A 12,578-nucleotide genomic window follows, 5' to 3' on the forward strand; every position below is an offset into this window, starting at 1 on the left:
CCTGCTTCTCCTTGGCCTCCTTTCTGCCCATGGGCCATCAGTAGCTCAGAGTGAGGGGGTGATGTGTGTTTTGACTCACCTTCGGGGTGGGCAGCTGGGAGCACTTGGATGGACGTGGTCAGTGATGTGGGAGCAGAGGGCGTTTCCTGGGTCAGTAGAGGCGAGTTCCTTGTAAGTACAGTGTACACTTGGGGCCTTGGAGGTGGATCTCATGCCCCCTCAGGTCACAGGACCCACCCTACGAAGCCGACTTGCCGTATCACTGATGAGGAGTGAGTGTGCATGCCAGAGCTACAGAAAGGTCACTGCCGTGATGTCCCCTGTGGTTATAGAAACAGGGCAACTTTTCAGGCCGTCCACGGGCCGACTCAGGTTATGGAGGCGGCACCTGGATGCCTGCTGAGGACGCAGGTGCCTGAAGATGTAGATGGCCGCCAATACCCCGGAGGCCTGCAGGTCTGAGGAGCCGTGCGGGAGGCGGAGCCTCAGCTCCTGGACGAGAGGCGAAGGAACCAGCACGGAGGAGTGCTCTGTGTTCATCTGCTTTGCCCGTGGGCCTTCAGGGACAGTCCCCTTTCAGCGGGATTTCTGCCGCAACGTCAGAGTCAAGACCCAGCCGGCCTCCTTCCGAAGCAAGACCATGTTCTCCAGCAGGCTTTCTCGTGGGTCTCCCCGCCTGTGCTGGCTGGCACCCGCGTGCGCGCGCTCCGTTCCTGCATGCGTCCAGTGCGTCGCCCTAGAACTTCCAGTGTGCCATTCAGAATAGATGGACTTCCTCTTCTATAGGCCTTTTTTTTTTTTTTTTTTAAGATTTTTATTTTTAAGTAATCTCCACAACTAGGTGTGGGGCTCGAACTCACAACCCGGATGTAGATCAAGAGTTGCACGCTCCACTGACTGAGCCAGCCGGGTGCCCCTATATGACTTTGATCTAAATATTTAGATGGTATTAGCCTATTTCTTCTCTTGCCCCTGAAGTCCCTTCTAGGTTATATATAGCCGCTCCTGGCTGACCAGTCTCTCCTTATGGGCCGTGGATGATTTTTCTCCTCTTTCCTCCATTCAGTTTGCCTCTTCCAGAAACTGATCGTTTGTCAGTGGCCCCTCTTAGAATGCAGCACTCAGAATTGATCACAGTAATGCCACAGATGCGGTTGAACCTGTTGGGTCCAGTGGGATTATTAACTAACTCCTTTGTTTGACTACAGAGCACTGACTCATGCTGTTTTGATCACGGTGATGAGGTAGATAAGACACCTTCATGTCAAAGGATTCTAATCCTTGCTTTGGCGAGTTGGTTTTCCCTCTTTATAAAGTAAGGGCGACGACAATTGCATAAGGTTTTCTGGTTCACATACTCTTCTCACACTTGTTTTATTTAAATAATCCTCTCCTTGGCTACCTCACAGAGCTGTGTTGTCAAGCACGTAAGACAAGCAGTAGTATTTTATAAAGAATTGTACACCTGTGCAGACCAAGACAGCATTAGTTTTTTTAGACAGAGTAGTTTAGCTTATTGCGTATGCATGACTAGTTAGTTCTAGAACTTGCTGCAGGATTTTACATATATCTGGAATAATTTATTAAGCTATGATTTTCTGAAACTGAACTTTGTTTCTTTTGAGCTATTACCAATTTAGTTTTCCTTAAGTTTAGAAAGTATGTCCAGCAGTTTCCAGGTTGTCAGTTGTTAATTTGTTACCACAACAGAAGAGACTTGGGCGCGGGGGTGGTGCGGTCTGTTGAGCATCTGACCCTGTTTCAGCTCAGGTCCTGATCTCAAGGTCGTGAGATGGAGCCCCGTGTTGGGCTCTGCGCTCAGTGTGGGGTCTGCTTGAGGTTCTCTCTCCCTCTCCCCCTCCTGTGTGCGATCTCTCTCTCAAATAAATACATCTTTAAAAATATCTATATAATGAAAACGCAGAAGAGAACAGATCTAGATGTAAGCCTGAAGGTACATATCACCGGGAGCTCCTCCTGCCTTGACGTGGACCAGCGCAGTGGGCATGGTGGTTGCTTCTGACCAGCCCCCACTTCTAGAGTCACTAACCTGGACCTAAGGAGTGCCATAGACATAGGGGCTTTTATGAGAAAGTAAAACAAATATGTCCTTAGTGATCCATCTAAGATGACTAGATTGGTAGATCAAGGAGGTGTGGCGCCTAGAAAAACCAGCAGCATTCACATGCAGATGCCTTTCCGAAACAAGATACATCTTTAAATCTGTAGCATTTCTCCAGTTGGTACTACTGTCAGTGGATGAAAACTCATTTATTGAGGACCCACTGTGCACCCGGCGTGCACGCTAGGGGTCCAAGAGGACTGAAGCCTGTCCTGCCCCCAAGGAGAGGACATAGGCACGTTGGATGTGGCTTGCCGTGGGTGTGCTGGCTCCTAGTGGTGGATGACTGCCTCCCCTCAGCACCCCCCAACCCTCCGCCCCCTGCCCAGGTAGCTTCACACCGTCTCTCCAGGAGTCCGCTCTAGCATGACCGCAGGCTCTTCAGCCTGTAGTAGAGAGGCCCTTGCCTTTTGGGTCGGGGTCAGGAAGCAGTGGGCCCACATCTAGGTTCCTGTTAACTTTGGTTAAACACTGAGCTGTGTAATACGTGCGTCTTTGTTCATCGTTCTTTCTGAGTCTGAACTCTTCTGGGAATCTGGCCTCTAGGCTTACTCCTACTTGCTGAGATTTGAAATTTCAAAGCAACACTCATTCATTCATTCATTTGTTTATATAGATAGATAGATGTCTTTTTATTATTTTTTTATAATTTTAATTCCAGGATAGTTAACATACAGTGTTATAATATGTTTCAGGTGTGCAATAGAGTGATTCAGCATCTCCCCCACCCCCTTGTTCTCCATAGTTAAGAGTCTGTTTTTTGGATTGTGTCTTTCACTTTTTTTTTTTTAACCCCTTTGTTCATTTTTGTTTTTTTTCTCAGTTTTGTTTCACACAGTTAAGTTATATGGTATTTGTCTTTCTCTGGCTTATTTCACTTAGCATAATACTCTCTAGCTCCATCTGTATCATTGCAAATGGCAAGATTTCATTCCTCTTTATGGCTGAGTAGTATTCCATCATACACACCCACACATATATACACCACATTTTTTTTTTTTAAGATTTTATTTATTTATTTGACAGAGAGCACAAGCAGAGGGAGCAGCAGGCAGAGGGAGAGGGAAAATCAGTCTCCCTGCTCAGCAGGGAGCCTGCTTCAGAGTTCAATCCCAGGACCCTGGGATCATGACCTGAGCTGAAGACAGACGCTCAATCAACTGAGCCACCCAGGCGCCCCAACCACTTCTTTATCTATTCATCTATGGATGTACACTTGGGCTGCTTCCATAATTGTCTGTGGTAAATAATGCTGTAAACATGGGGGTGCATGTATCTCTTTGGATTAGTATTTTTGTATTTTTCCGGTAAATATCCAGTAATGCAGTTACTGGATCATACTATTTTTAACTTTTGAGGAACCTGCATACTCGTTTCCGCAGTGGCTGCACCAGTTTGCGTTCCCACCAACAGTGCAGAGGGGTTCCTTTTTCTCCACGTCCTTGCCAAGACTTTTGTTTCTTGCGTTTTTGATTTTTTGCCATTCTGATCGTGCGAGGTGGTATCTCATTGTAGCTTTAATTAGCATTTCGCTGATGATGACTGATGTTGAGCATCTTGTCATGTGTCTGTTGGCCATCTGTATGTCTTCTTTCAAGAAATCTCTGTTCATGTCTTCTGTCCATTTTTTTTAAGGGATTATTTGTTTTGGGGGTTCAGAGTCCAAGTTTGAACTATGTATATTCTAAGCTATGTAGTCTGAAGGTCAGTTTCTAGATAGAGAAGACAAAATTGACATTCTATTTTTTCTGCATTTTCTTATTTATTAGTTATGCTGTTTGCTTTAGGCAGTGGCCCAACTCCTCTTAGGTTCAGAAACATTGTCCATCTTACAGTATTGGTACATTGTGTCATAATGTCTTTGTATTTACTTGAGTATACATATTTGGAGAGAAAAAGTTGTGCTGGTACCATGTGCTGATACATTGATCTGAAGGTCGGGCTGTCCCTCTGAGAGAAAGGCCCGACTTGAAAACGCTCGTAGGCTCTTCCTAGGCCAGTACGCTCACCGAGGAGAAAGCCATGTTCAGTTCCAGCACGAAAATCGTGAAGCCCTATGGCCAGAAGCTGGATGAGTTCAGGTGCGGCATATCCTGGGCTGTCCTTGAGCGGGAGAGGAACTCGGACCTCAAAGCCCAGTGAAGGGAGCTGAATATAACAGCAGCCAAGGAAATTGAAGTTGGCGGTGGTTGGAAGGCTCTTATCGTCTTTGTTCCCAGTCCCCAGCTGAAATCTTTCCAGAAAATCCTAGTCCGGCTAGTGTGTGAATTGGAGAAAAAGTTCAGTGGGAAGCATGTTGTCTATTGCTTAGAGAATTCTGCCTCAGCCAACTTGAAAAAAAGCCATACAAAAAAGGAGCAGAAGGGTCCCAGGATCTGCACTTTGACAGCCGTGCGTGACGCAATCCTGGAGGACTTGGTTTTTCCAAGCGGAATTGTAGGCGAGAGGGTCCACGTGAAGCTGGGTAGCCTCTGCTCACCGAGGTTCGTTTGGATAAAGCACAGCAGAGTGACCTGGAGCACAAGGTTGAAGCTCTCTCTGGTGTCTGTAAGCAGCTCACCAGCAAGGATGTTAACTTGGAGTCACAGGGTTTCAGTTGTAAACACAAATGATGGGGGAAGAAAAAAGCTCTTAGGTGTCCTTCCTGTTTCCCTGAGGCGGATACGGTTTTCCTTAGCTCTGGAATATGTAATCCTTCCCCATCGGATCTTTAGCACAGGTCACACCACAGAAGGAGTCTCAGATTCTGTAGTGACCTTGAGGAAGGCATGCAATCTACCTTGACCTTCGTATCCCAAATGTAAAGGGATTTTCTCTGGAATTCCCACCTCTATTCCCCATAAGAAAGAATTTCTGCTTTTTAAAAAGTAGTTACTTCATCCTTTTCATCAGCAATGACCTGAAAAAGAATGAGAATTTGGGATGCAAAGACAGGCAGGAGTGAGCTTTGAGGTGAGTGGCGATGGGCAGTAACCCAGATGAGTCCCAGCAGAACTTTTTGAATTGTAGACAATAAAGTGAACAGGTTGCGATGCGGTTTGGTTAATAGAAAGCTTTGTACCTCTGGACTCAAGCCCATATAAAAGGAGAGCATTAACTCCAATGTGTCAGGCATTGAGATACGCCCTTCTTTACCCGTGGAGCAGGCTTCATGCTCACAGTGGTCCCGGAAGGAAGACTACCTGTGAGAAATGGGGTTGTCAGGATTAGGTTACTTATTTAGGTCACACTAGAGTTGGGAACACAGTTTTGGGAAATTTTTGAAGTTTGACTTCAAGGGTTGAGATCTCGTTTGTTGTATCCATAGTATGAATGAATACTTTAAAAATTTGCAAAGGTGTGTGGGGGGGGGTAGGTAAGGAAATGTTAAAGCCTGTTCATTGTCTTGCATGAGGTATCAAGAATGGAAGATAATAAAGAAGGGAAGAGGCATCGTGGTGTTCAGATGGCAATCTATTTGGTCCTCATATTAGGACAGTGGTAGTCCCAGTGGGTTCTGTTCGTTATTTTAAGGTTTTATTTTGAAGTCATCTCTACACCCAACATGTGGAACTCGAACCCGCAACCCTGAGATCCAGAGTCGTATGCCCCACCAACGGAGCCAACCAGGCTCCCCTCTATTCTTTATTTTAAATACCCTACATCATCATCATCATTATTATTTTATTCTGCAAATGTCTTAACACACCTTATTAATAGGTATTTGTTGGGGCTCCTGGGTGGCTTAGTCAGCTGGGCCTCCGACTCTTGATTTCGGCTCAGGTCATGATCTTAGGGTTTTGGGATTGATACCCCGCATGGGGCTCTGCGCTCAGTGTGGAGTAGCTTGTCCCTCTGCTTACATGCGTGCACATGCTTTCTCTCTCTCTAATAAATAAATAAAATCTTTAATAGGTGTTTGTCTCTTTCCACTAGAATGTAAGCTTTTCAGGGCCGAGACTTTGCCTTTGAAGCTAACTGGTACGTAGTAGCCCTCGAATGACAGACCGAAGGAAGGAGTAATGGAGAAAGACATTGAAGGAAGAACCCGTGGGACACCTGGGTGGCTCAGTCGGTTAAGTGTCCAACTCTTGTTTTTGTCTCAGGTTTTGATCTCAGGGTGGTGGGGTTGAGCCTGAGTTGGGCTTCGCACTCAGCACAGAGTCTGCTTAAGACACGCTCGCTTCCTCTCTCACTTGCTCTCAGATAAATAAATAAATAAAATATTTTAAAAGGTGGGGGGCTTGCCTGGCGGCTCAGTTAGTTAAGCATCTGACTTCAGCTTGGGTCATGATGTCAGGGTCCTGGGATTGGGCCTCAGCAGCGGGCTCCCTGCTGGGCAGATAGTTTGCTTGTCTCTCTCCCTCTGCCCCTCCCCCTGCTCATGCTCCCTCTTTCTCAAATAATAAAATCTTTAAAAAATAATAAAAAAATCCATGACACAGGAACACTGGAAAGAGAGGGGACCTACATTGAATATGATTGTACTTAGAGGGTTTGGGGTGATGCTGGATTATCTTGGTTCAATGCGACAGGGAGCTCAGTGATCTGGAATTGTCTGCTTCCAGGTTCTACCAAGCACTGTGATAAGAATACATTGTGAGGAGTACGTGGGAAAGATACGTCTTCATTCTTCAGTAGATTCTGGAACATCCCTGGGCATAAGTAGGGCCCTCAGACAGTTCTCGTCATATCTATATAATCATTGTTCCTCGTGCTGGGAGCTCCCCCACCTTTTCATTAAATTACGCTTTAGCTGAAGGCTCCCTGCTTACGCTGAGAAGCACCATAAAAACCGTGCAGGAACTGCACTTGGGGGTCTCTTTTTGAGATGTTTTTGAAGCTCGGTGTCCCTCCCCGCTGTTTTCCCTTTCAGGGATTCTGGTGGGGCAGCCTCTCAGACCTCAGTGCCCGGGAGGGATGGCTGTCGGCTGTCGGCTGTCATCTGATCTAGAGTCTCCCCTTGCTGTTAGGACGCCTAGGCCCTCCAGGCTCGAGCTCGTGGAGGCGGCCTGACTCTCGTGCTGTTTTATACTGGACTCGCCCTCATATACTGTGCCCGTGGAAGAAGTGGCAGAAGACAGGTGCTTCTCTCTGGGAAAGGAGTAGGATGGCGGGGCGGCGGGGGGTTGTCGAAGAGAGACTTGTGCGTTTTCATGGTCTGGGTGCTTCTCAGCCTCGTTTCCATCAACGCTTCCCTGGAGAAAGTCTGTAGAAGTCTTTCCTAATTGCCTCCTGACTCCCACCGAATTGAGTACAAAGGAATCGAGTTTGTTGGGGAGGGTCACAGAGTATTGTAGTGTCCACGGTGGTTTTCTGTGCCCACCACAAGAACCTATTTTCACCCCTTTGGGGGGCAGTAGTACCCCCATCGAACATGCACACTCCATATTTCTGTACTGTTCATTATTTTTTAATGTTTAATGTTACGTAGCAATCCGAAAGAACGGTCGTGCAGCTAGCCAGGATTGAGCTGCCCTTGAACCACAGGGTGACGCCACACGGGGGCTCGTGGTTCCGGGGCGCGAGGCGGAGGGCGGGAAGGGCAGAAGGCTGATGCCACCCTCGGCCTGAGCATCAGCCCCAGCACAGGAGGAAGGGGGGCAACTGAAGACGCCCACGGGGTGGGAGCAGGACAGGCAGGAGGGCGGACGCTCGGCCGCAGTGCCCCAGAGGCCTTCTTCCGTCTCATTGTTGTCGTCTCTTGATGGTCTGATCGGATGCGGCAGGAGCACGCTGGTGAGCGTTGGTGGGGAGCCTGCGGCAGGTGCTCCCAGTCGGGGTACCACAGTCGCCAGGAGGTGCGCCTGCCCGTGAGAAGGGTCGGGACGCAGGTGTTCGGGAAAGGAGGCATGGCCACGAAGAAGGGGGCCGCTGCGTCCTCGAAAGACGCGGGCAGAAACTCTGAGAAAGTGGCTTGGGAAGATCGGATAAAATAAATCTTGGAGAAGAGTGAAGAAAATGATGTTTATAAATAACTTGGAAGAACGATTTTTAAACAAATCAGAGTAAAATTTCCATGATGTCTTAAGTAATTTTTTAAGCTAATTTTCTTGTTGGAAGGAAGAAAATGTCATGTTTTTCTGCCGGGTGTTCAGAAATGAAAGCTTTTTAGATGAAAATAGTGAATAAATTTTATTGGCCAAAGCTTTTTATTTTTAAAAGTTGTGCATATCAGATAGTTAAAGAATAACCTTTGTAGTTAACATAACCACATTTGCTTGGGCTGTGTTCTGATGCACGTTTAAAGGAAGCACTCAGTCTCTGTGTCCTGCCGAACAGGGCTGCAGGCCAGAAGCTAAAGGACAATTTGAAATAGATTTTTTTTTCCCTAGATGATTTCATAGGAATTTTTTTTCATTTCAAACTTTTTTTAAAAAACAAGTATATTGGGGTGCCTGGGTGGCACAGCGGTTAAGCGTCTGCCTTCGGCTCAGGGCGTGATCCCGGCGTTATGGGATCGAGCCCCACATCAGGCTTCTCTGTGAGCCTGCTTCTTCCTCTCCCACTCCCCCTGCTTGTGTTCCCTCTCTCGCTGGCTGTCTCTATCTCTGTTAAATAAATAAATAAAATCTTTAAAAAAAAAAAAACAAGTATATTCTCCAATATTTTGAATTCTGTTTAGCTGGCCTGTCTGCCCGAAGCTCACTTACTTAAAAAATATTAGCAGTATTTGGGTAGAAAAATCCTTGCTGCTTGTTCACATGAAGGAAAACCCTACACCAGAACCAACAGTTATAGACTATGGATCGTACCTACTTTTCATTTTTAGTTCACCACTTGGGGTCCTGAACTTCGCATGTATGTGCTTATGAATTTTTTCTGCACACATGCTGTCACATTGAGTCTAGAGACAGAGTCAGCTGTGTAGAGCCCCGTCTTGTAAGTGGTCCCTGGTAGAGTCAGGGTTTGAGCCCAGGTCCAGCTGATTCTAGTCCTTGTTCTCTCATCGCTCCCTTGGTAAGAACAATCAGCAGAGAAGATTAATTTCTCTCTGGCTCTTCTACTAGGATATTTAAAGTTAGATGTGCAATCACTTTGTGGTTTGGGGCATAACATTGAATCTGTCAGACGCATTTGAATAAATGAAATATGCTTTGATGTTTTGTTGAATAATAATTGGTCTCATTTGGTCTCCCCCCCCCGAAAAAACACCCCAAACCCTTCCAACATAACTTCCATTTCTACATTTGAAAAAAATAAAGAGAATGCATTTCCTTACAATTTTTGCTGGTTGACCAAATGGTTTAGAACTTAGAATGGAAAGAGACCCAGTGTACTCACTGAATTCAGCCTTCTTGTTGTATAGACAAGAAATGGATCAGAAGTTAGTTAGATGGATTAACTATGAACTGTGGCCCGTACTCTGTCTTTAGGTTCATTGAAATGCAGCTCCTGATTGAGAGTGCTTTGCTTTTGACAAAAACTCCACTCCAGACTGCTTTCCACAGCTAATGCTTAAGGGGTACTTGTGTTCCTTCTTTGCCTTTCCCTTCCCATCCATCCCGCAACCCCTCCCCACCGCGCACATTTATACTTTTTGCTCACTTAGAACAAGAACCCAGTGTGAAAATATAGTCGTCTTCAAATTTTTTCTACCAAATTATTTATTCCGTTTTCTAAAGGTGCCATTATGTAGACAGGTATGTCCGATATGTTGAGGGAGATACATTCATTATCTAAGCGTGTGTACCTGAGGTATAATAGGAGTGATGGCTCCTTCCTGCTTACCGGAGGTCAGTGTCCCTTCGTCCGGCATCACTAACCTCCTCATTTCCTGTTCCCACATCCAGATGCCCGTGTAACCCAGCCTGGCCGGAGATCAGAATAAATGTGTGTTAGGAGAGAGAGTACGGGAGGGCAGGCGAGGAACACACATTGTGCGCTAGCTGTACGTTGTGCCTGACCTTTTATAAACTAACCTCCAGGCCAGAATTCGATCCTGGATGCACGGCCTGTGTTAGTTGTCTTATTTAAATGTAAACTCATTGAATTTCCATTTATAATTCTGGCTAAGTAAATCTACAGCTTAAATAAATTATCCCTTATTCTGCCAGAGGCATAGCACCGTTTCTCGAACTTGGGAAGAAAATGCGGATCAGGGACTGCTGTCTCGCTAAAGGACACAGTGATGAGAGGAGTCATCTGCCCCCTGCAGGGAAGCAGAAACCCCGCCTGCGCCTCTTGGTGGTGAGGGCCCGCGAGGGGGTTCCTCTGTGGACCTAGAACGCGAAGGCCCTAACAAAAATGCCGCCGGACTGTATATTTCACTAATGAAACCTAAGCATGTTTTATGGAAGCAAATGTTTCTGTGTTCACCCCCATTTCCATGGACGCCACTGTAGTCGGCCCCAAGTGCGTCACGGTCTCCATCCCCCTGGGTGTTGTCTGCTTCTTGGTGGCATTTTCACCTGTGTAATGAGAAGAAGAACGACACCTAATCTCTTCTTTCCAGCAGTGTTCTTTTTTTTTTTTTTTAAAGATTTATTTATTTATTTATTTGACAGAGAGAGAGAACCAGCGCGAGAGGGAACACAAGCAGGGGGAGTGGGAGAGGAAGAAGCAGGCTCCCAGCGGAGGAGCCTGATGTGGGGCTCGATCCCAGAACGCTGGGATCACGCCCTGAGCCGAAGGCAGACGCTTAACCGCTGTGCCACCGAGGCGCCCCATGTGTTCTTCTCCTTAATTGGCTAACCAGCCCCCTTTAATATTCCTAGAACAAGGAATAGCTTGAGAACTTGAGCATGTGTTTTTTAACAATGTTTTGTGTGAATTTTATTTTTTAATTGAGGTTTCTGGTCTAAGTATGAAGAGATCTTTGAAAATCCGTGTGTAGTAGGTTTTAGCATCTGTGTTGCTAAGTTGCCTTTATCATTAGAATTCTGTAAGTGAAGAGTTAAATTTTCTTTTAGTTTTATTAAATGTTTGGATGTTAGGTCGGTGCTAGGTCCTCACAGTCTGAAAGTGACTTCTGGGAGGAGTCTATAGGATACAGACGATGTAAACAGAGCTTCAGTTTTGTACCGCAAGGACAGCAATTAGTGCGAGGCATGTGTGCGTGGCGTTTGGCTAAACAGAAGCATAGAAACACCAGCACTTTGCAGGCAGCAAAACTATTGGACTGAAAGGTCTTGGCCAGTTGAAATATATGTAAAACAGTTGGCATGTGTCGGAATTCTACTGCCCTCTTTTTGGGGGCAATCTGGTAACTAATGACTTAATCTTTACAATGTAACATGGCCGGTGCCATATTGTAATACGCTGTTAACTCTTGTCGTTTCCTCCTTGTCCTGAGTGGAAATCGGTCTTGTCTTGATCCATAGTTTCTCCTTTTCTATCCCTGCTTCTCTCCATGTACTATTCAAATTTTGTGTAACAACTGCCTTAACCAAAAATTTTTCATTAGTTACTGAAGCTGTAATAGTCGGTTAGATTTGCCAGTGAACTCGAGTGAGTGTAATTTACTGCATGTCACAGTTGTGGTCTTAATGGATCATAAAAGAACAAGTTGAAGTCAGCAGTTTTTGACGCTTTAGTGAAAATTCTTCCAAAGTTGGTTGACTTGTGTTTCAGATCGCTTCCAAGTATGACCATCAGGCAGAAGAAGATCTTCGAAACTGGATAGAGGAGGTTACAGGCATGAGCATTGGCACCAACTTTCAGCTGGGCTTAAAAGATGGCATCATCCTCTGCGAGTAAGTTGTGGCCATTTGTTCTTCCGGTCCTTTCCACGGGCTTCTGTGTCATCCTCCTTCCCATCCAGGGTGTCAAACCTTGACATTTCGCAAATGTTTTTAATGCTTCCTTTACTGATGTGAAAGGAACCAGCTTTACGTGCCAGTCCTGGCTTTTGTGTGAACAGTAAAGGTCATCTGCGCTTCTCTTTTCAGGCTCATAAACAAGCTACAGCCAGGCTCCGTGAAGAAGGTTAATGAGTCTTCATTAAACTGGCCTCAGGTAATAGCCAAACCAGCAACCTCCAGTTGCTCTGTACGCAGCAAAGATTGGATTCGTTTTAAAGGAGACATTTTAGCAGAAATTTGTATACATGGCTGTATTTTTTTTTAACCTTGCTTCCATAATTACTTAGAGTTAGTTCTGTGATTATTAGATGCTTAGCTTAGGAGTTTTCTTATATTTAGTCTGTCTACTCAGAGAGGATTCAGCACAGTTTATAGGGAGAAATACAACCTAGACCATAAGGATAGATGCGGGGAAAAAGCAAGGAGTTTAACACAACTGCTAATAGTTGACTCTAGAACACTGTACTAAGCAGTCTTGGTTCATGAACGGGTGTGATTAAGTAAAATTGGATATTTTGAGATAATAAGGAAAACAGCATTTAGTAACCACCAATTTATGTTTAAATTAAATTATTAGTAATCATGTACTGTTTGACAAAATTTTAGCCCTGAATAGCTCTGATAGAATCACACAATTCTTAAAAACATTGTAAGGACGATCTTGCCTTCAAAGA

General features: G+C 45.5%; 1 protein-coding gene and 1 pseudogene across 1 annotated transcript in view; both read left to right on the forward strand.

Annotated features, from left to right (window-relative positions):
- The window catches only part of CNN3 (calponin 3), a 29,276-nt gene that overhangs the window by 11,887 nt on the left and 4,811 nt on the right, over window positions 1-12,578 (forward strand). The window contains exons 2-3 of the mRNA XM_026497568.4: window positions 11,675-11,796; window positions 11,992-12,058. Coding sequence (XP_026353353.1) covers window positions 11,675-11,796; window positions 11,992-12,058 — 189 coding nt within the window. The remainder of the gene's footprint in view (window positions 1-11,674; window positions 11,797-11,991; window positions 12,059-12,578) is intronic.
- LOC130543428 (40S ribosomal protein S7-like) lies at window positions 783-6,325 on the forward strand (annotated as a pseudogene).

Source organism: Ursus arctos, unplaced genomic scaffold (genome assembly GCF_023065955.2).
Source record: "Ursus arctos isolate Adak ecotype North America unplaced genomic scaffold, UrsArc2.0 scaffold_12, whole genome shotgun sequence".
NCBI lineage: Eukaryota > Metazoa > Chordata > Mammalia > Carnivora > Ursidae > Ursus > Ursus arctos.